Source organism: Lampris incognitus, chromosome 14 (assembly GCF_029633865.1).
Source record: "Lampris incognitus isolate fLamInc1 chromosome 14, fLamInc1.hap2, whole genome shotgun sequence".
Lineage (NCBI taxonomy): Eukaryota > Metazoa > Chordata > Actinopteri > Lampriformes > Lampridae > Lampris > Lampris incognitus.
This window is the reverse complement of record NC_079224.1, coordinates 22,998,237-23,023,176: the sequence shown is the minus strand read 5'-3', so window position 1 is coordinate 23,023,176 and position 24,940 is coordinate 22,998,237. Positions and strand designations below refer to the sequence as shown.

General features: G+C 43.1%; 1 protein-coding gene across 1 annotated transcript in view; it reads left to right on the top strand.

Moving 5' to 3' along the window:
* The window catches only part of mfsd8l2 (major facilitator superfamily domain containing 8-like 2), a 9,334-nt gene extending 2,982 nt beyond the window's left edge, over positions 1-6,352 (top strand). The window contains exons 7-11 of the mRNA XM_056293742.1: positions 995-1,068; positions 1,928-2,141; positions 5,397-5,519; positions 5,644-5,774; positions 6,272-6,352. Coding sequence (XP_056149717.1) covers positions 995-1,068; positions 1,928-2,141; positions 5,397-5,519; positions 5,644-5,774; positions 6,272-6,352 — 623 coding nt within the window. The remainder of the gene's footprint in view (positions 1-994; positions 1,069-1,927; positions 2,142-5,396; positions 5,520-5,643; positions 5,775-6,271) is intronic.
* The last annotated feature ends 18,588 nt before the right edge of the window (positions 6,353-24,940 follow it).

Sequence of the window (24,940 nt, the reverse complement as noted above, 5' to 3'; positions counted from 1 at the left end):
CACACACACACACACACACACTTCTTGTCCAACTGAATTAGTGTGAAGTTTACATGTGGTGCAAATGGTGATTTGCAGGCTGCTATTGATCGAGCATTTCGGCACCTCCTGCTATCCTCCCCCCTCAGCAAATGTTCTCTCTCATCTCTGTTTCTCTGTCTGTCTGTCTATCTGTTCGTCCATCCGTCCGTCTGTCTGTTTGTTTGTCAACCTGTCTGTCTGTCTACCTGTCTCTCTGCCCGTCTGCCTGCCTGCCCGTCTGTCTGTCTGTCCATCCACCTGTCTATCTGTACGTCCATCTGCCCGTCTGCCTGTCTGTCTGCCTGTTCACCTGTTTGTCTCTCCATCTGTCATCCACCTGTCTGTCTGCATTTCCGTCTGTCTGTCTGCCCGTCTGCCTGTCTGTCTGCCTGTCTGTCTGTCTGTCTGTCTCTAGCTCATCTCTCTGTATGTGTGTGCAGCCTTCTTATTGATTCTCCCACTCTTTGAAGATGTGGCAGAGGGATGGATCACAGACTTCCCTCTTATTGACTCTGCTGTGGTTGGTTGGGTTTTTTTTTTTTAGAAATTTTTTATCTTTTTTTTTTTTAGAAACAGAATTTATAATATGGTCAACAACATTCGTTTCATTGATTCTTCTCCATTTTTGAGGGAGAGTCAGAAAAGCGGGGACTGGGGGAAAACTGGAGCTTAACTCAAAACACTGTGAAGCTCCACTATGTAGGGTTGCATGTAAGGCCGAGATGTTCTCACCTCTGCATTATTGATCCTGCCAGATTCTTTCTGGAGGGGGAAGAACCCTTGAAGCTGGCTGCAGCCTTCATTTCACTTCAACGGTGCCTTTTTCATTGTGGCCGAGGTTCTCAGGCAGAAACAAAACAAGCAATACCTGTATGATTTAGCGTTTTTGAAACCTGGAAAACATCCATATGTCTCAGCTGACTCCCTCCCACCCCTCCTTCTCTCTCTGTCTTGCACCTCCTCCCCTCTGCAGAGTTCCTGAGGGAGGAGGTGGTGGTTCTCCTCACGGCTCAGTTCATCACTCTCTTCAACCAGACGGCGCTGGAGGTGGGTGCAGCTTCCATAGAGATCCATCAAGCCCGAGCTCCCAAACATTTCACACAACGTCACACAACGCGCCCTGAGTTTTGTACACTGTGTCGAGTTGAACTCGACCTTGAGGAGACACGCAAAAGTACATATATTTGTCAATGCCAGAAGTGAAATAACAGCATGAGAAACACACAATAGTCACCTTAAATCGCACCCCATCTGTGATTAACACCGTTTCATTCTTCAGACTGTGCTCTGCAACAAATGTCCACCTTATAATCTCTTTTTGTCTTGTATTGAGTCTTAAACCCCCCGCCTTTTTTTTTTGGTCAGATAAGCACAACAAACTGCAAAAATATGTAAGAAAACATCTCAGTTGTTGGACTGAGAAGTCAGAAGTCTGTTTCAAGATTTTTCTACTATCAAGTGGTATTACCTTAGGGGAGTGACTTACTTTGCCTCATTTTAAGGAAAAGAACAAATCAATGTGATGATTTCCCTTCGGACAAATGAAATCATCTCTTGTTTTGTTTTATTAAATGCAACCTTTAGAAATATTGTAGGAGACCACATCTATTCAATTTGAAGCTGGTAGACCAAACATCTCATTTCATTCTTAGGGAGATAAAGTTGTGGTGCAGTGACTCAGCAGCCATGTAACAGATCTGGTTTGTAAAAAAAAGAAAAGAAAAGAATATTAAAAGACTTCACTGTTTTTTTAAATTATACATTGATTACCAATGATCTGAACCCCTTAAATCGTATAATGATTGAAAGGCACCCATATCTGGCGCATTCTTCCTCACCCCAAGATTACGGAAACTGACTCGGTGATCTAACTGACAAATTATCTCACCACAACCCCTTCCACCAGACCATGGTGACCCCTCTGACGCAGCGCTACTTCAGCTTTGGCGAACTAGGGAACAGCCTGATGTACAGCCTGTGTGGCGTGGAGGTCATCCTGGGCTTCTTCTTTGTGCGCTGGCTGAGTAGGAAGGTGGCGGACCGCGCTGTGCTAGCCGTGGGCCTGGTCATTTGCTGCACTGCCTGTATCTGGTGCCTTATCTTCCTCACCAACCCCCAAGGTAAGACATTATGTATGTGGTCGTGCTCAAGCACACACACACACACACACACACACACACACACACACACACACACACACACACACACACACCATGTCACCCTGTACTTGTGGAGACACCTCATTGACTACATTGATTCCCAAGCCCTTAACCCTAGCCTTAACCATCATAACTACATGTCTAACCTTAACTCTTACCCTAACCTTAACCTAATCCTGATTCTAAACTTAACCCTAAAACTAAGTCCTAACCCTAGAATAGACTATTTTTCTCATGGGACCCATAAAATGTCCACACAAGGTAGGTTGTTTCAGGTTTTCCTATCATAATAGGGACCAAATGTCAAGTCAAGTCAAGTCAAGTCAAACTTTATTTATATAGCACATTTCATACACAGGGCAACACAATGTGCTTTACATAAAATGACAATACAATTGCAACTCAGCCATAAAAGTGCAAATACAGAAAATAAATATGCATATCAGCAGGTGTTAGTGAAGAATATACAAATATCAAAATATACAAAACACACAGACACACACCAAAAACTTAGCTGTAGGCTGTTTTGAAAAGTAATGTTTTTAGCCCACTTTTAAATGTGTCCAAAGTGGGGGCCTCTTTCAGGTCCTCAGACAGGGCGTTCCATCTACTTGGGGCGTAAATACAAAATGCAGCTTCCCCTGTTCTAGACCTAGCATGAGGGATGGTTAAAAGAACACTGCCATTGGACCTGAGCATTCTTGCTGGTTTATAAGGAATTAACATGTCTTTTGTATAGTGTGCTGCAAGGCCATTTAGCGCTTTGTATACAAGTAACAGAATTTTAAAATTGGTTCTAGTTTTGACGGGGAGCCAATGCGGAGCTCTAAGAACAGGTGTAATGTGTTCATACTTTTTAGTTCCTGTGAGAACACAAGCTGCCGCGTTTTGAATTAACTGTAGATGGTGCACAACTGATTTTGGGAGGCTGGTGAATAGTCCATTACAGTAGTCTAGTGACTAGACTATCCATGCATTTATAACAAGTAGACTAGACTCTAGTCTACTTGTTATAAATGCATGGATTCATTTCTGACAGTCCAATTTTGATAGAAAGCCCCTTAGTTTCGAACATTTTATAAGATGGTAGAAGGCTGATCTTGTGTGATGATTGATGTGGCTCTTAAAATTTAGATCACTGTCTATGATTAGACTGAGATTTCTAGCTTCACTTTTACACTCCAGAGACAGAGAGCTGAGATGAGCTGCAATTCTGTCTGAGTCTTTGCACCAAAAATAAGTATTTCTGTCTTGTCTTTGTTCAATTGTAAAAAGTTCTCTGATATTCATAGATTAATATCATCAATAACCTGGGTTAGGGAATGTATGGGAGCTATGTCACCGGGAGATAGGGATATATAGAGTTGCGAATCATCTGCATAATTATGGTAATTTATTTTGTGTTTCTGTTTAACATGTGTGAGTAGGAGGCATGTAGAGATTAAATAGTAATGGTCCAAGAATAGACCCTTGGGGTACCCCACACATTATACCCACTTTGTCTGAGAAAAAGTCTCCAATAGACACAAAGAACTGCCTGTCCTGAAGGTATGTTCTAAACCAGTTGAGAACCAGGCCAGAGAGGCCAACCCATTTTTCTACTCTCTCTGGCAAAATATCATGATCAACAGTGTTGAAGGCGGCGCTGAGATCCAGGAGCAAGAACAGATATTTTTTTAGAATCTGTGTTCACATGCAGATCGTTCATAACTTTGATAAGTGCTGTTTCTGTGCTATGGTGAGATCAAAAACCTGACTGATAAATGGCTAGAAGGTTGTTAGATATTAAATAGTTATTAACTTGAGAATAACCTGTTTTTTCAAGTATTTTGCTGAGGAACGATAAGTTGGAGATGGGCCTGTCGTCATTGTCAACAGCCATTGCCAACAGGCAATGGCTGTCACATCAAGGTTGCTCTTCTTCAGAAGTGGTTTAATGACAGCTGTCTTAAGCGCTGCAGGAAATGCATCTGCCTGAAGAGAGCAGTTAATAATTGTGCTAAGCAATTAAAAACATGTAAAAAAATGTTTAGGATAGAAAAACCTGGCGCGCACACACACACACACACACACACACACACACACACACACACACACACACACACACACACACACACACACACACACACACACACACACACACACACCTGTCAGTCCAAGCCTTTGTCTGGCACTAAGAGAAGCTGAGTCTTGTGGGGGGACTGACTGGCATGTGTCGGTGTGAAACAGCAGAGTCACGTCGGGCTGAGCTTTGGGTGAACCAGGTGTGCTCCTTAAAGTGTCATTCAGCATCGACAGGCCAGCAGGACACCATTCACACAAATACGATCTCATGCACACATTGGCCCCGGGGTGTCTGCTTGTTACATTTAACATCATGGTTCCGGCTGGCAGGTGCTGCAAATAGAGCGTTGAATAGTTGTTCCTTTCCACGGGGGCAGGATAGGGCAGTAACTGAATACAATGGAAAAGGTTTGTAGTAAACTTATCATGTGGCTGTGACAGTTACTGGGAAAAACAAAACAAAACAAAACACAATAGGTTTCCAGTTACCTGTGTAAGAAAAACAGAAGTTTATTTTTTGGACTACTCAGAAACACATATGAAAGGTACAATTACATCACAACAGTGAGAGATTGTATACACACTCAAATTAAGGGCATAAAATTAGGGTAGATGTTGATAGAAAAGGTTTTTAAATTGCACTGCATACTGGAGTATGCAATGGAAAATGTTCCCGTTTTGCTTTATTTTCAATACAAAGCTAAATTAATCCCGAACTAGCTTAAAGTAACCCAATTACATGGCTAAATGCAGTCAGACAGCTGCGTTGAGGGGCGTCCAGGTAGCGTGGCACTAGCGCCTCCTTTGGTCGGTCGGGGCGCCTGTTCGGGGGGGGGGGGGGGGATAGCGTGATACTCCCACGCGCTATGTCACCCTGGCGAAACTCCTCACTGTCAGGTGAAAAGAAGCAGCTGGCGACTCCACATGTATTGGAGGAGACGTGGTAGTCTGCAGCCCTCCCCGGATCGGCAGAGGGGGTGGAGCGCCGACTGTTATGGCTCGGAAGAGTGGGGTAATTGGCCAGGCGCAATTTGGGAGAAAAAAAAAGGGGGGGGGCAGATGCATTGTAATACCAACCAGAATTTTTGATAAGTAACTGGTAATTATATGTTACAGATTACATTCTAAATGTAACTTTTCCAACTCCCCCAGGTGGCTATAGGTGGGAGATGATAGCATTCATTACTGGGGTGTTCCTGCAGCTGCTGGGGCTTCCCTTCGTGGCCGTGTCTCAGGTGTCCCTGTTCTCCAAAGTCACAGCAGAGAAAACACAGGGTGAGTTCACCTCACCTTTCTCAATGTTTGTGGATTCGAGAGTGAGAAAAAGAGTAAATGAAAGTAGATGGAAGACATAACGTGGCATTCCTTCGAATACCTGTGTCTCTGTATCTTGCTGAAGGGTTCAGTCAAGGTGTGAGACGGTCGATTGGAGGTCTGGCCACCATCCTGGGGCCTTTATGGGCTGGAGGATTGACTAATAACTTGTACGTGATGCTGGGCGTGATGCTGGCTCTTCTCGCCATGATCACAGTAAGTAGTACACATACTCATTTCACACGTTTTGGATATGTTGTCAGAAGCACATTGAAGGTACGAAAATGCACCAAACAAAGCGAAGAAATTAAGATGTATTTAAATGTATAGCTGTTACTTAAATTGATACTTAGATTAGATTAGGTTAGATTAGATTAGATTGTTTTATTAGTCACATGACCAAGGATGTTGGAATTTGTTTTCGGTACATGTTAAACTCTGCAGCTACTATCCCCAATAATGGTAGATATGTCAAATGATGGGCATGAAGGAGATCATGTCCCGGCCCGAGGGGTCTCTGCATACATACCATCTCCGTTAGAACCCGCTGACATTGTTTTTAGTGAGCACATCTTTTCACAAGACCAGAATGAGAAAGCGCTAGCTCCCAGCAAGCGGCCTTCAAAAACTCTTATGCAGACACACATGTCCGAAGGGAGGCGATCTTTGTAGTGATGATGTGTTGTTGTTGTTGTTGTTGTTGCTTTTCCCAGGTAATGATGGTTTTATCCTACAGCCATCTGACTGAGCCCAGGGCAGTGCAGAGCACCCAGGGCTCATACAGTGGAGGGTAGAGCTGCTGCCAATCAAAGTGTATCACAGCGGCGGTTATATACACGATGAAGAAAGAGGAGGAAATAGCCTTCAACTTAAAGAAAATCGACATTCACTGCAGAGGAAACTGCACCAGTGCGGAATACAAATATTGGTATAATGCACTCTTAAACTTCAAGATTCAAGTTTTCTTCAAGGTTTATTTGTCACATATACTTCATGCACAAGAACAATAAGCAGTGAAATGATTTTTGGCAAACTCCGAAACTGTGCAACAAAAGAAATGGAACAACAATAATAATAAAAATAATAAAATGAGACTAAAATAATGAGACTACAATAATAATACAATGAAACACAGTAAAATAAAAAACAAAACAGTTAAAAAAATATCCAGGGACTATACAGAAGGTGTGTGTGTGTGTGTGTGTGTGTGTGTGTGTGTGTGTGTGTGTGTGTGTGTGTGTATATATATATACATATAAGGTATATATATATATATATATACAAATGTGCAGTTATTTATATAATGAGCAGCCGAAAGTAGTAGTAGTAGATATAATGTGCAGATGCTATGCAATACAAGTACAAGTGTGGAAATAGACTGAATCAGCAAAGTGTCTGGAAAGTGTCAGAGGCAAAGTGGTAAAGTGGTAAAAGTGGCAGTGGTATTACAAATCTCATTGTTATGTTGTGTTAAGTATCCTTATAACCCGGGGGAAGAAACTCCTTCTGAGTCTCTCTGTGTTGGCCTTGTGGCCGCAGAGGTGTCTGCCTGAAACAGTCTGTTATTTGGATGATGGGGATCCATGATAATCCTTCTAGCCCTGGTCTGCCTGGTGTATAAGTCCTGTAGGAGGGTGGGTGTGAACGCGGTGGTATGCTCAGCCAGCCCTACCATTCTCTGCAGGGTTTTTTGGTCTTGAGAGGTACGGTTCCCATACCAGGCGGTGAGGCACCCTGCCAGGATGCTCTCAGTGGCATCAGAATAAAAGGTTTTGTGGATCTGTGGGGAGACGCTGAACTTCATCAGTTGCCTGAGGTGATAAAGATGCTGCCTCGCCTTTTTCACCAAAGTGTCCGTGTAGTGTCCATGCTAGGTCCTCAGTGATCCCTCATTTCATTTTTAACATGTGCCTGCACATTGTTTTTAATGACAGTAAACTGAATTGAACTCTGATGTACCCGAAGCTGCTCACCATCTCTACTGGGACCCCGCTGGCAGTGAGAAGGGTGTGGGTCTTTCCCTGTGTCTTTCCCAAGTCCCCCAGCAAACTCCTTGGCGTTCTGGGAGAGGTTGTTGGCCTGGCACCCTGAACGTCAGCCAAACTTCAGATTCTTCCCACTTTTCTGACAGAAGCTCCTCTTTGTGCCCCCTGCACACTCAAACATTTCACAGTTGATTTTGGCTGTTTTCTGCAGAACCGTTATCTCTGTGTGTGTACGACGAACTGGTGTTCATTTCAGTTTTACACAAGGGGGCACCATTGGTCTCGGATTTAATTTGGACACCAGTACCTTCGAAGGTGAAAGGCAGTGGTAGCTTTTTAACTGTGTTTTTAGCTGAATTACAGTGTAGTCCCAGATTCCCAGATCTTGACAAACTCCATGCTAGCGCGGCTGATGGGTTGAAGGGGGTCCAAGAGAAGAAAGGTTTGCAGATGCCCTTATATTTATTTGTAATTTCGTGGTGATGTGTTTTTATCACCAGATGTATATATAAAAAATAAACAAACAAACCAAAAACAAAAACAAAACTGAACTTCTAGACGAGGCTGACACTGTTAAAACCCATCCTTTCACACCGACTGTACAACTGAAAGGTTTCCAAACGAAAGCAAGATTAAACATTGCTGCTTCATTTCTGGTTGTTGTGTGGTCACTGTGAGAGGAGTGACTAAAAGTGTGACCGCCAACATTCATGAATCAAATCTTATCAGTGTGAGACTGCTCTGCTCTGCTCTGCTCTGCTCTGCTTGGCTGTCGTCTGCTGGAGCGCGTCCTCTCCTCTAGGAGGTGCTGTGTGCCGCACATCTGAGCTGAACGCCTGAAGCGACGGTTCAAAGAAACATCAAGGGACTGTACAGATCCCCTCCCTTGTGCCAGTGACCATGGTCTTAAGAAACTCTCAGTGTTTTTCCTATAACGGCAGATAAGACCAAGCAACCTTTACACATTTTCCACTCTCAGCATGCAGTGTTTGGCTTTCCAGGCGGCTTTGCCCTGAAATGGAAATCCTAATCTCCGAGACTTCAGGACACAATATGTTTCATGCCCTGATCAGCGTATTCAAGGTACTTGACATTTTAAGAGATAACGGTGTATTAAAGAATGGGGTCGAAGTTAAAAGTTTACTTCCTAGCGTACTTTATGATTCCAAAGCACGGTGATCTCGGCACGTCATCGGTATCAGCCGATGAAGGCTTTAAAATGAAATATCGGCACCGGCCCGGAATGCCGATATGACAGGCCGATAAGATGACGCTTTAGTTACGCGAACGCGACGCGAACCGCTGACCAGGCGCGGGCGGGATGCGCCACATAGGCAGGAAGGCGAGGCGCAGATTTGGGTTTTTGCCTGTGGGTGCCCGAATTAAGTGACTATCACCAAAAGGTGATGGTTGTCACAAAATCGCCTTTATTGCACTTGCTTTAGTAGTAATTACCATGATGTAGGCCTACTAGCTGCTGTCATCTGTCAGGCGTAGACACAAACCACAGCGAAACGCGCTGCTCTGCTGCACGTTATAACAAGCTACACCATACCAGCACACGGTCTTGTTCATTTATTCTATTTTTCCCTCCCCCTTTTCTCCCCAATTGTACTTGGTCAATTACCCCACTCTTCCGAGCCTTTCCGGTCGCCGCTCCACCCCCCTCTGCCGATCCGGGGAGGGCTGCAGACATGCCCCCTCTAGTACATGTGGAGTCACCAGCCGCTTCTTTTCGCCTGACAGTGAGGAGTTTCGCCAGGGGGACGTAGCGCGTGGGAGGATCACGCTATCCCCCCCACCCAGTTCCTCCTCCCCCCCTGAACAGGTGCTCCGACAGACCAGAGGAGGCGCTAGTGCAGCGACGAGGACACCGGCTTCCCACCCGCAGACACGGCCAATTGTGTCTGTAGGGACCCCCGACCAAGCAGGAGGTAACATGGGGATTCGAACCGGTGATCCCCGTGTTGGTAGGCAACGGAATAGCCCGCCACGCCATCCGGACGCCCCCAAAACGAGACATCGTTGTTGAGTTTTTCCGAATTTATTTTTTTGCCATTTTTGAGCAACCAACACAAGCCGAGTGCCATCCAGCTCCACCGTGTTCGAGAGAAGGCCAACAAAACCACCGAGATGGATAAATAACACTAAGGGTAAGAGGAAAAACATGTATTTCTTTGATTTTGGGGTGGGCTGTCCCTTTAAAAAGAGCTTCGATTAACTTTAGCCCATGGGCGTCATTAAAAAGAACAAAAAATATTTACAAGGGTTTTCCCGCTTTACCCCTTTTTATATGTATTTGGCACCAGGATATTAGATAAAACAATTGAAGTCCCTCGTGTTTTTCATGAGTAATTTATACAGATCGGTGCTCAGATTGATGACTGAACCAGACAGAGGTCCCCCCTCCCCCACAACAGTACGGAGCCCCCCTGGGGTCAGCTGAGGAAAAAGTCCCATGTGTAGAGCTGTACTCTTGGCTTAGAAACCATGCTCTCAGATTCATAATCCGTGCTCTTCCATGATGCGCTCATTCACAGATGCACACTTCCAGGATCAGCAACTCGTTAAAACACAACCAGTTGTAAGGAACGAGCTACAACCTAATTTTCACCAAAACGAGCCGTCCTCCGAGCTGGACGGATGTCCAGCCGGCTGTGAGACAGGTGCGCAGGGACCATCTAAAAGGTGCAAAAGCGAAAAGAGATACTACCTTCACGCTGTGTAGTTTCTCTTGTTCTCTCTTTGTGCACTCTGTAGTAGATGAATATACACTACCATTCAAAAGTTTGGGATCACCCAAACAATTTTGTGTTTTCCATGAAAAGTCACACTTATTCACCACCATATGTTGTGAAATGAATAGAAAATAGAGTCAAGACATTGACAAGGTTAGAAATAATGATTTGTATTTGAAATAAGATTTTTTTTACATCAAATTTTGCTTTCGTCAAAGAATCCTCCATTTGCAGCAATTACAGCATTGCAGACCTTTGGCATTCTAGCTGTTAATTTGTTGAGGTAATCTGGAGAAATTGCACCCCACGCTTCCAGAAGCAGCTCCCACAAGTTGGATTGGTTGGATGGGCACTTCTTTGAGCAGATTGAGTTTCTGGAGCATCACATTTGTGGGGTCAATTAAACGCTCAAAATGGCCAGAAAAAGAGAACTTTCATCTGAAACTCGACAGTCTATTCTTGTTCTTAGAAATGAAGGCTATTCCATGCGAGAAATTGCTAAGAAATTGAAGATTTCCTACACCGGTGTGTACTACTCCCTTCAGAGGACAGCACAAACAGGCTCTAACCAGAGTAGAAAAAGAAGTGGGAGGCCGTGTTGCACAACTGAGCAAGAAGATAAGTACATTAGAGTCTCTAGTTTGAGAAACAGACGCCTCACAGGTCCCCAACTGGCATCTTCATTAAATAGTACCTATTAGAGCCTGTTTGTGCTGTCCTCTGAAGGGAGTAGTACACACCGGTGTAGGAAATCTTCAATTTCTTAGCAATTTCTCGCATGGAATAGCCTTCATTTCTAAGAACAAGAATAGACTGTCGAGTTTCAGATGAAAGTTCTCTTTTTCTGGCCATTTTGAGCGTTTAATTGACCCCACAAATGTGATGCTCCAGAAACTCAATCTGCTCAAAGAAGTGCCCATCCAACCAATCCAACGTGTGGGAGCTGCTTCTGGAAGCGTGGGGTGCAATTTCTCCAGATTACCTCAACAAATTAACAGCTAGAATGCCAAAGGTCTGCAATGCTGTAATTGCTGCAAATGGAGGATTCTTTGACGAAAGCAAAGTTTGATGTAAAAAAAATCTTATTTCAAATACAAATCATTATTTCTAACCTTGTCAATGTCTTGACTCTATTTTCTATTCATTTCACAACATATGGTGGTGAATAAGTGTGACTTTTCATGGAAAACACAAAATTGTTTGGGTGATCCCAAACTTTTGAACGGTAGTGTATGTGCAGAATATTTATCCTTATATATGTGCAGAATATTTATTCTTATATATGTGCAGAATATTTATCCTTATATACACTACCGTTCAAAAGTTTGGGATCACCCAAACAATTTTGTGTTTTCCATGAAAAGTCACACTTATTCACCACCATATGTTGTGAAATGAATAGAAAATAGAGTCAAGACATTGACAAGGTTAGAAATAATGATTTGTATTTGAAATAAGATTTTTTTTACATCAAACTTTGCTTTCGTCAAAGAATCCTCCATTTGCAGCAATTACAGCATTGCAGACCTTTGGCATTCTAGCTGTTAATTTGTTGAAGTAATCTGGAGAAATTGCACCCCACGCTTCCAGAAGCAGCTCCCACAAGTTGGATTGGTTGGATGGGCACTTCTTTGAGCAGATTGAGTTTCTGGAGCATCACATTTGTGGGGTCAATTAAACGCTGAAAATGGCCAGAAAAAGAGAACTTTCATCTGAAACTCGACAGTCTATTCTTGTTCTTAGAAATGAAGGCTATTCCATGCGAGAAATTGCTAAGAAATTGAAGATTTCCTACACCGGTGTGTACTACTCCCTTCAGAGGACAGCACAAACAGGCTCTAACCAGAGTAGAAAAAGAAGTGGGAGGCCGCGTTGCACAACTGAGCAAGAAGATAAGTACATTAGAGTCTCTAGTTTGAGAAACAGACGCCTCACAGGTCCCCAACTGGCATCTTCATTAAATAGTACCTGTTAGAGCCTGTTTGTGCTGTCCTCTGAAGGGAGTAGTACACACCGGTGTAGGAAATCTTCAATTTCTTAGCAATTTCTCGCATGGAATAGCCTTCATTTCTAAGAACAAGAATAGACTGTCGAGTTTCAGATGAAAGTTCTCTTTTTCTGGCCATTTTCAGCGTTTAATTGACCCCACAAATGTGATGCTCCAGAAACTCAATCTGCTCAAAGAAGTGCCCATCCAACCAATCCAACTTGTGGGAGCTGCTTCTGGAAGCGTGGGGTGCAATTTCTCCAGATTACCTCAACAAATTAACAGCTAGAATGCCAAAGGTCTGCAATGCTGTAATTGCTGCAAATGGTGGATTCTTTGACGAAAGCAAAGTTTGATGTAAAAAAAATCTTATTTCAAATACAAATCATTATTTCTAACCTTGTCAATGTCTTGACTCTATTTTCTATTCATTTCACAACATATGGTGGTGAATAAGTGTGACTTTTCATGGAAAACACGAAATTGTTTGGGTGATCCCAAACTTTTGAACGGTAGTGTATGTGCAGAATATTTATTCTTATATATGTGCAGAATATTTATCCTTATATATGTGCAGAATATTTATCCTTATATATGTGCAGAATATTTATCCTTATATATGTGCAGAATATTTATCCTTATACATGTGCAGAATATTTATCCTTATATATGTGCAGATCTTGGCGACAGGCATGGGCGCAAGTCCATGAATACTGGGATGTCATCCAGCACTTTACCTATGCCCTCATCCGTAGGGTTAGTGGTTGTGCCAGGTACAGCATCCGGCATAAAACTTTGCCAAAGGATTATGCGGATTGACAAGACCATACCGGATAGGTCGAGGCCCACTACTGGATTGGTTGAGACCCGGGTTAACAACAACTGCCACTGCCCTCACAGGATAGCGATGGAAACTATAAAATCTGCTGTGGTGACCCCTAAGAAATAGAGAACAAGCCGAAAGAAGAGTGTTGTAGTATAACCAACAGGAGACCACTGATGTGTGAAGTGACTTTGGGGACGCTACACCGTATAAGAGTGAAGTTATTGAATATTATTGTAGTGTGGCGCAGTGGTTAGCGCAGTTGCCTCACAGCAATAAGGTCCTGGGTTCGAGCCCCAGGCTAGTCCAACCTTGGTGGGTCATCCCGGGTCGTCCTCTGTGTGGAGTTTGCATGTTCTCCCCATGTCTGTGTGGGTTTCCTCCGGGGACTCCGGTTCCCTCCCACAGTCCAAAGACATGTAGGTCAGGTGAATTGGATGTACTAAATTGTCCCAGTGTGTGTGTGTGAGTGTGTGAGTGTGTGTGTGTGTGTGTGTGTGTGTGTGTGTGTGTGTGTGTGTGTGTGTGTGTGTGTGTGTGTGTGTGTGTGTGTGTGTGTGTGTGTGTGTGTGTGTGTGATGGTCTGTTGGCCTGTCCAGGGTGTCTCCCCGCCTGCTGCCCAAATGACTGCTGGGATAGGCTCCAGCATCCCCGTGACCCTGAGAGCAGGATAAGTGGTTTGGATAATGGATGGATGGATGGATGAATGGATGGATGGATGGATGGATTATAAATCTGTGCGATTTCTAAACTGAGAATACAGAATTACACATGGGACTTTTTTTTTCTCTCAGCCGACTCCGGGGGGGGGGGGGGGGGGGCTCCATATGCAGGCAACACACAACCAGAAAGGCCAACAATCCGGGAAAGTCACTCACCCTGACAAGCGCAAGTTGTACAAAACTAAGAAGGTGCACACAAACAGCATTTGATGACGGAGACGACAATTGTCTCTTTCGAATGGTGGATGAGTTTGTCTTTTTCCCACCGTAGGAACTGGAATTTCTCCCAGCAAACCAGTGCTGATAATCAATGCAATGGGTCGTTTAAATGCAGTTATGCATCCCCTTGAGTTGCGAAATAATTTACTTTCCATTATTGTAATGTTGCTACAGGGATTTCATTTACATTGGCAACGGAGTAGTCTCGCGTCAAAAATCACATGATGGATTATTGAGTTATGGCTGTCTTCATAATATGGGTGGGCATGAATCAAGTAGGGTTTTTTTTGCAAGGAATTTGAATTCCACCCTGTTTTAGTGCATAAAAGTTAACCCGAGGCTATTTTTCTAAAGATATTCAGCTTTAGTTGAATATTTTCTTCAGCATAACATTCAGTATCACCAGGGTCATGTTAAAGTTTAAGTGTTTAGACTTGGCACATCAGTGTTATTCACTTCTTTTTTCTTTTTTTTTTAATCAGCCACCTTTAACGGTAAATTGAATCTGTCATCTGACAAAGATAAAGGTAATTGGAAGGAAAGGAAAACGGCATATCATCTGACTGGAGCAAATGCATAACAATTATCTTACTGGCAACTGGGGGGCAGAGTGTACAGCTCCTCTCTTCTCCATGGTATTAGCTAGACTGGGGATGGTTGTTAATGGACCGTAGATGATAGATGAGTTAAAGTCAGATGAAAAATGTGGGGGTGGGGAATCAGGCCAGCTACCGTCATTCCATAATTCATGTCCGGTTGCTGTCCGTATTTCACACGGAAATATGTGTCCTCAAGATGCATTCATAAAGAGATTTCATTTTGCGAGAACGTATTTGTTCAGGGTTTCATTTCCTCTGTTGAGACTATCTGTTGCAGAAGATCTGTGAAATACATGTCAGTGGTTGGGACTAGCTACAGAATATTGTTTCCCAGCAAGCTTGGGCAAGGATATGCTTTTTAACTGTTGGCGTCGCTGCCTTGTAAATATCCAACAGTTGGATTTCACCAAGTATGTCGGAGCCAAAATACAAATGGAGTATTACTGAATACTGAGTGCGTGGGTGAGATAGAGGCATCGCTTGTCATAAAGAACGATAAAGTTGTGATCGACGATATTAGAGTGATCTATTATCTAATTCAAAGGCTTAAGCCTGTGAACAGGCACAAATAGATGAATAAGAGCTTGAATCCACAACTTAATGTGATATCTGGACAAGCTGCTAATGAGGTGACAAGAGACGTGAGGTGAATGTTGCAGAGCAGAGAGGAGCCGAAGCGTGCTCATGATTTGGTATCGACAAATATTAATCACTTTTTGTGATCAATCCCTCCCCTCCCTTTTTTTTTGCAAGCTGCTTGAGTCAAAGATGTACATCCCAAATATATTTAGCTTCAGGAACTTGGCTAGGGGCGTCAGGGTAGTGTAGTGGTCTATTCCATTGCCTACCAACATGGGGATCGCCGGTTCAAATCCCCGTGTCACCTCCGGCTTGGTCGGGCGTCCCTACAGACACAACTGGCCATGTCTGGTGTCTGCGGGTGGGAAGCCGGATGTGGGTACGTATCCTGGTTGCTGCACTAGCACCTCCTCTGGTCGGTCAGGGGGGAGGGGGAAGGTGGGGGGGGGGATAGCGGGATCCTCCCACGCGCTACGTGCCCCTGACGAAACCCCTCCCTGTCAGGTGAAAAGAAACAGCTGGCGACACCACATGTATCGGAGGAGTCATGTGGTAGTCTGCAGCCCTCCCCGGATTACCCCTTTCGGAAGAGAGGGGTAATTGGCCAAATGCAATTGGGGCAAAAAAAAAAAGAAGAAGCACGGCTCGAGGTTGGGAGAGCAAATGAGTTGATCAAGCAGCAAATGAGTTCATCATCAACCGTGTGTGTGAGGCCAAGGCCCTGGGGCTGCGGTGGTCGCTACTGCTTTTCAAATAGCCCCTTATGTATTTGTCATACAACGGTATAGCTCTTGTCCCTGTATTTATTTATTTATTTTGGTATTCTGTGTGGCTGGCATTGCCTCAGACACATTGACTCAATTGCCTCCACCCACGCCAACCCTCCACCCCCGCGCTCATATCTGCAACTTGATAAACCAAATACGCGTGCTTGAGCACCGAGTTTAAAGAGGCTAGGCTGAGTGATTGAGGTCCATTGCATTAGCAAAGAAAATATATTCAGACAATTAGGAAGCCCATTTGTGTAGCGGAAAATACTTAGTTATCTTGTGTTGCTTTGTAAAGAGTTTTTACAGCAGTCAGGGAGCAAGGGGCAAGGATGGCGGAGGCATTTTGAGGTCCTTAAAGTAGACAGAAAATACTCTCATCAGCCTGTGTTGTTCCAGGGTGAGGCAATATTAGTCCATATTTCATAGCTTGCAGATGATAGCGACATCAGCACACCTCTTAGGTAAAGTGAGGAGTGCTATGAAATTGGAATCTATTGGTATTCAAACTACCGCCTCATTTTCCAAACGTTAGTCATGGGTTGATGCAGCCTGGTCTGGCTTCTAACAGGAGGGAAATTAGAAATTGCAACCCCTCTGACTGCATTTGACATGCCTTCCCATTCCTTACTGTGCATCACCATCTATACAAGATGATCGCATCTTCACCATGAAAACGCAATAACGCAAAAAAAAAAAAACCCTCACAGATCAAAAGCCATTTAACCCAGGCTGCTGAGAGATGATACACATTTAATGACATTCTCATCTCCCACTTGATTAGGTGCTGTTTTTTTCTTTGTTTTTCCACTGTCCTACACCAGTTTTGCATAGAGGTATGTGTTTTGTCACACTTGTTCCCTGACTGTGTTAAGGTCATCTGTGGAATATCTGCAGGAGATCATTGATCTCATTAGCAGAAAGCATGGAGGATATTATAAAATGATGAGTACCACATAGGAGGTCAGCCAAGGATCAATACTAACTCTCATTTATTATCCTGTTGAGCTGGGAGGCACCGCAGAGTTTAGCTGTTTAAAGAAGACAGCGTTTGATGACTTACTTTAATGCTCATATAAATAAATGTAATGGCAAAGATATGTCTTAAAATGAAATATTATTATCTGTTTGTGGGCCCTTCAGCGCAGCTCATTTTCAACAAATGCACTATATCCAGATGGATGATAAGCAGGCTTATATCTCAATTGCAGCATGACCCACACATACCTACAAACACACATTAATGCATGCATGCAGACACCCACCTCTCACAAAAATGTGCTTGTGCAAGACTACAGTTTTCCAATTATCTTAAATTTGGAGATTTGGGACAGCTTTGACTTGGAAAAGCTGTTAAATAATGACCACTTGTTATTCATAAAAATAATCAAACCATTTAGACTTGTCTGCAAATGTTGCACGAAGTCGACACTACGGACATATACAGTGGGCCTCATTAAGCAGAATTAGTCCCACCGACTGTGCTGAAAGTATGGCTAGGATTTAAATTTCTCCGCCTTCAGAGTAGGACAAGGGAGTACGTTATAAAGCCTTCCACACACACACACACACACACACACGCTCATAAGAGTAAAAGTTGTTCTAAGAAAACTATGACACCAGTATTTCACGACGCTTTGAGCTGCAAAGCGACGTGATGATGATGTATTATTGTGGTTTTCGGTGCAGTGTGACTGCACACCCATATTTCGTGGACTTTTGGGGATAGCAAGTGGTGTCCAGGAGGATACATGATTGCGGTCAAGCGAAAGCACGAAACCTCTTTTACCAAGCACCCTTTAGTCATGTACCCAAGCCATCTGGCAACTATATATCGATAATCAAATAATTTACGCCCATCGCAATTGTGAATATTTGTGCTGTGGTATTGCTTGCAGTTCAAAAATGCATCCTCGTTCACACGGGCGATTATCTTGATATGTGCTCCATCCATAGCACCCACAAATCAACGAAATGCTGCAACTTGCATGAAGGCGGCTTGTTTCCGGGTTACTTCTCTTTGAGTGGTGGGAGATTGTGGAGGCAATGTTAAGGCAATTAACGTTTGATTTATTATTGTAAGGATGGCTGTTTATGAAGGACCTAAATCAATGCTATTGGATTTGTTGCATTTTTCTGGTTCTCTCAAAGGTCCCACGCCTATCTGGGAGTACGTGTAGGAAGCCTCATAACTAACTCCAGAATATTTTTAGTCTTGGTCTTACATTTAGTGTGAGTTCCAAGAGTAAATTTTAGACATTTCATAACTGCTAGCGCTGCTCTTCAGTCCTACAGATAGTCTTTAAGGAGATTTGCTGCCCTTATCTATTATCTCCACTCGCTCAGATACAGCATCTTCAGTTCAAGGATTAAGCTACTTATTACACACATCAATTAGGGGATTAACCTTTTCATACACATTCAGCTTTCAAAGTACGATATCTCAAAACTAGTAGATGAGAGATTAGACAACAGGTTGCAATGTTGAGGAGATACAGCTGAAAACCCAGAAGCTCTGCATCATCTCGCAAAATCCACTCCATGTTCTTTCTTTTCCAGGTCTTATATTTTGTCCGTTTTCAGCCTGTCAGATAGGACAGTGAGAAGGACAGGATATACAGGATGGGAAGAGAGGGAATGACTCGCAGGACATGTCCTGGGCCAGCTAAGAGCCACCAGGGACACCTGCTGGACTCCATATCTAAACAATGCAACCTCAGATGTTGTACGTTCTTCAGCCAATTAAGCTGTGAAATCTGTTTGAAGTTGTGAACTTAAAGGAAAGCTTGCTAGTCATGGCCTACGACATAGAAGCAGAGACCACAGGGGTCCAGGTTCCCAGAGCCTGCGTGTGTAATCCAGCCTAACATGCATGCAAATCTCATCTGTGCCCGCACACAATGCCCTGTCTGTGTGGAAGACAGGGAAAAGGAAGGGGGGTGAGAGAAAGAGAGAGAGAGAGAGAGAGAGAGACAGATAAAGTAATGAAGAGAGAGAAAGTAAGGAGTGAGAGTTGGCAGAAAGGGAGACAGCATAAAAGCTACTGTATAAGTGTATGTCCTCTGTGCCATGAGACAGGGCGAGGACAAAGAAAGTTCTGGAGACGAGGAAGAGATCCCTTTAAAGGGGTTGATAGTCAAACATGTGCATAATTAATCCAATAGAGTTATCTGTGAAGGCCTCTGAGGAAAAACATATCGCCAGTGGGAAAGAGCATTGTAAATTCTTGGCACCAAGCGCGGCTCTCTCTCTTCGGTGCGGTGTAAAAACAAAAGTTTGCAACACGGCTCTCGGGGGAAATTAAAATCTTTGTTATATCTGGCCAATTAAACCAAATACCACTTTTGTACATGGCTGGAGCTGGCCCACAGAATCTATTTGTGACTCCATGTGTTGCGGCTGCCATTTCTCCGCCTATTGTTGAGCTTCACTGAGTTTCCGCAAAGAATTCCGTGGAAGCTGGGTAGCAGGATAGACTGAGAGGTGTGGAGATTTTTTTCCCATGACTCCGGGGCAGAAGCAGGGGGACAGCAAACTTACTTTCCATCTGTCGCGATCATATAGATTTATAGGATTAGGCCATGCGCTGTTTTAGCACTCAGCGGAGGCCTGGCTAAGTCTTTCATGTGAAACATTGGATTAGATTGTCAGCGAGCCTTTGTGCATTTATGTGTGTTGTCTGTGTCTCTTCAAATGGCTTTGGCTCCTTTCTCCAGCATCCATGCCCTTATTCTATTGTTTGTGGAAAAGACTTGCAGGGCCATTCCCCCTCAGCTATTACATTTCAATAACATTGCATGTGTGTGTGTGTGTGTGTGTGTGTGTGTGTGTGTGTGTGTGTGTGTGTGTATTGTATTCTCCTGAACTAGCACCTCTGCACTATTGTGATTCCAGTTGGCAGATCATAGCTCAGCAGGAGGCCTTCACTCCAATTTGCCATCATTTGTCACCCATTTGTTCACCTAAGATGCAAAATGCTGCCCCTCTGCCCCCCCCCCCCAGTGACCACCGTCACACTGGGACTCAGCTGCTTTCCCTTTCTCACGGCATTCTTTGGGTGGATCCATTCTTCTTCTGAACAAATGTGCTATATTATATGCTGCGCACAAGCTAGGCATGCATGTGCTTGTAACATTTCCACCTCTAATTACCTCATTTCATCTGCCATGGATATTGAAGCATATTGCCATTGCATTATTAATGGGAGGGGTGTTGTTGTATAAGATGTTAATTAAAAGATAAACTACAGCTGTGAGTGTGTGACAGTCTCTCTGCCTGGGAGTTAGTGGGCTTTTCAAGAGATTTGTTTACATTTTCTTTCTTTTTTTTTCTTTCTTTCTCTCGGTCAGTCTATGTCCCCATGTCTTTATTGTTCATTCTTTCACCACTCGTCAGTTGCTCTTTTGCTCCGAGCCTCTTCACAGCCTCAGCCATTATTCTGGGTGGGCATGTCTATCACCAGCGCATGCGTCCCATTTCAGTTGCATTATGCTGTTGATATGCGGGCTCCTACTACATGGCGGCTCTACAATGTACTCTAGCTGCATGGAGTGGGGTCAGTTTGGCTCTGCACCAAAGATGGAGAGAATTATTTGATACAGATAGCTGCTTTCACAACGGAAACATGTCAACCATATTATGGTTAAATAGCTGATTTTGATTTCCGACGGTCAGGTCACATCAGTTCTTAGATCTTTGCTGGTGTAGTGGAGAATCTTAAAGCCTATTAAAATGCTCCGCCGGTCTATAAAAACCACTGGAAGGTCAGGCAGTTAAAGAACCAGACAGGCTTCCAGGGAGACTGAGCCCCTCTTTAGTCTGCCTGCAAGTGGACAGCCAATAAACCTAAGGTGACTTTACGGTGTTAACAGCGATGATCAAATTCGGAGAGGGATTTGGTTTCACTCTACTCTCTCCTCCTCCTCCTCCTCTTCGTCCACCACCCACTGATGTTCTTGGTCAGAATGTTTTAGCTGCAAGTCATGAGATGGACCGACAGATGACCATTCCATTAGGCTGAGTGGTTGGCTCTTCTTATGGTCAATGAGGCCACAGTGACAAATAAGTTGGCACAGACATAGAGAGAAGCTTCTTGGCACCCAGGCATCCCTCTACAGTACCAGCCCCATTGCGTGTGTGTGTGTGTGTGGGACAGATGTCTGGTTTAAAGCCACATAATTTCTAGTGCTGTTAATTTCGCCTTGTTTGAAGTCAGCGCTGAGGCACATTTCATTTTTCAGCCCTTGTACAAAATCATATGCATACCTTTATTCATATCTTGTAGTCTCTCATTACATTAAATGAACAGTGTCAGCTATGGAGAATGCTATTAAGGAAGAGCCAACAGCCCGGTGGTCTGTAGTAATTGGAGACACTGGTGCTAAGATGAGCCTTACAATGCCAACTCCAGAGTAAATACTGACCTTGCTGTGTTATTTTACGTTTCTGACCCTCAGGGCATATTTTCAGTTCAGTTAAATTAATTGAACAGTAATGGTTAAGCATAAATTCATCATGACAGACACAGGTGAAACTATATTAAAGATAGCTTTGCCAGTACCCCAAAAGAGAAATTGTTGGATCAACGAAGAGTATAAGATATATTTTGATGCAAAACCTTGAGAGTGCAGCTCCCCCCCCCCCATGATATGCATTTGCATGGCTGCTGGTTTATAAGTCTGGACACAGCAGAGGTTTTAAGCAAAATAATTACCTCTTTAATGCGTTTCTTGTTCAAAACGAGGATCCTCTAAATAAATATTAGTTTGTATCAGAGCATCTCATACAGTCACAGGGTGGGTTAGCCTTCTTTCCGCCTATGATAGCATATATATATATATATATATATATATATATATATATATATATATATGTGTGTGTGTGTGTGTGTGTGTGTGTGTGTGTGTGTGTGTGTATATATATATATTTCAAATAGATCTTGTATGTTGACATCCAACTTAGTGATTTGGATTACAATTTAAAAATGCCATATGACAGTTAAATGAAAAATATTTATCTGTCACTTGATTACCACCCGTCTTCTGTGTAACTGCTAAATCACTTGACAGCTCCATTTTGAATCACTGAGGTGCATGTTTGCATACTGTTATGGAGGTTGTGAGTAGTAGACCGACCTCCTTGTTCCCGAGCAACAGTTCCTGTATTAGCAGCGGGCAAGCTGAAGGTATCTCCTCACAGACCTTGGATACGTCTCATATTTAGAAACAGAACAGTTGATTTGTCTCGTACTGAGAAGGAAATTAAAGAGGATGAGACAAGAAGCAAAAGAGGAAGATGAACAAATCAAACATTAAAACAGAGTCACAGGACCCTCCTCGGGAGCTGGAGCCTTCCCAGAATCCAGGACGACTGTGGAGGACATCATCAGCGAGATCCTCCATGATCCATCTGAACCACAGATGGATCACAGAGGATTTAGATTTTGGCAGGAAAATAAATCTGAGCTGCCTAAAAGTGATTCTTGTTGTTTGACCTGAGTGTCAGCTCTCTCTTTAGCCTCTTACACATATGAAACATGTGTTACCATGACGACACACTCTTCCTGCAGAACTGTAAATGGTTTTCTAAGGACGGAAAAAAAAGTAGTTGACAAAGAAGACAGATGTATTCACATAGAGACGGGGACCTTAAACTTTTATGTCTGGATCGACATTTTCTGCATACCGATGGTGGCAGTAATCAGGAATCAGGAACAATTTATTTGTCATTTCATCTCGTGTACTACGTACACAAAAGAAATGAAATTTAGTTTACCCCAGGCCACAGCAGTGCAACACAAAAGACAAAAACATATCCAAAACTCCCTAAAAACAACACCACCAAAAACATACAAAAACAAAAAGAACAAAGCAAACAAAAAAACCCCCCCACAAATGTTTAATAAAATCACAATCCACCCAGTGCAACACAGTCCAAAAATTCCATTGTCCAGATAACGAAGGCCAGCCAGGATGACGGAACTACCGGTCTGCATGGGCTAGCAGTTAGCTTAGCCTGCCCCAGTTCCGCGTCCTGTCAGACCGCCTTCGGTGTTTCCTCTTCGGGGGCCGCTCCGGGCAGGACCGTGGTCCCTGGGCCCACAGGACGCAGCAGACCAAGCTCTCCCAGCCGATCCAATGCCAGTTCTGCCAGCCATTAAATGAAATCGATGATAAAAATAAAAACGTCACATGATGACACGAACTTAGACGCAGACATAGACGTGGAAAAGACACTGCATAGTCGCTACTGGGTGAGGCCGCCGCAAACGTGAGTTCACGCCGCCATCTTCCCACACTTCCCACACAAATAAGATCAATAATGACCGCATGTTTGTATCCATTTTGAATATGACTGCTTTGTAATCAAACTAATCTTTTAGAGGTGGACTTTTGTCATTCGAATCCTGTATACTGTAATTTAGTATAATGAATGATGACTATAAAGCTGAGTTTCCCTTTGTGGAGAGATTAATTTTGCACGCTGTTTAAAGCAACAGGTTACGGCAAAAATCATTTCGCTTTTTACCTTGAATTTTGATTCTTGTTATGTACTACCTTTGATGTCCACCTTTTGCCTCTGTGTTTATGTCTTACAGAAATACATATCGGTAACAGGATGATTGTTAAACCTTGTACTAGTTATATTAAAAAGTTAATGTTTCTAATTGTGTAGTTGTTTCAAGCTTTCATTTTTATTTCTAACTTTTGGAGGATTGATGTTCAATTTACTTGTGAATATAAATAAATATTTTATCAATGCTTTCTTAAAACAATAATCTCTGTCCTCCTCATTCTGCCAGCATATCTACTCAAACGGTTGCTATCCTCCAGTGGTTAATTATCTTGTAAAACTACTTTAATGTAGTGGTAAAACTTTTCACAAACTTTAACTTGTGAAACTTTTAGTCTGAATGGTGAGCCTATATGTCAGTTCAGATGGGTTAGCTCAAAACTGTTCAGTTGAAAGAGAAGCAACGTATAATACAAATCTGTTTAGTGAAATTGGAAAAGCATAGTCTTATTGAGCTTGAAAGATACAAGTGGAGTGAACTTGTTCACATTCCCAAAGGTCAGAAATCAGTTTTATGCATAGCAACTGGTTGATAACCGAGGCCATTTCATGATAATCCAGATATCTACTTTGCATATCTGTGGTACATATCTGCACTAACTGTAAGAGGGGGATGAACCAGGTCCAGAAAGTAAAAGTCCAAACCATGTATTTGTTCCACCCAAGTACTACACCAGCTGATTGTAATCAACACAACTCTTCAGCCAGGTAGGGGAATTAAATCATCTGATTTAATACATGGGTGGAGGACATCAACGAGTCACACTTTTACTTTCTGGACCTGGTTTTGCTACCACTGCTAACTGGACATAGCTGTAGTACATACCAGCATGCATCTCTCCAGCTGTGGCTTTGGGAATACCTGTAAAATGCATATGTGTGTGTTTACTATGTGTATCTACAAATGGATATCTACAAATGCCATCTCTAATTCTGAAGATGGGAACATCAACGATGTTACTATGCACATTAGCAGGAATGTTTATTCATATCCATTAAAAAAATAGGAAAATAGTTTGCGCTCTTGTCAACCAGTCCAAAGAAAACTGGGTCTTTTAAAACAAGGGCGTGAGCCAAATGCATATGAGATAAGATATAGAAAATTGCTTGCACACTGATATCAAACAAAAGGAATGGTTGATTTGGTTTGGCTGTTTCTGATCTGAACGTCTTGCCAACCATATCTGCTGTGTCAGATCATTTTCTCATTAAATGTGAAGCATCATTGGCCTGTCTTGTTAGTGTCGGCACAGATGTAATTGCCACTCACCACATCGGTCCATCCGCTGTAGCTTAATTTGGCCAGCAGCTCCCTGAAGACTGGGCTCCTTTCACTGTAGAGACTGATTGTTTAAAATTTCACTAGTGACTTAATTGTGGCCCTCTCTAGT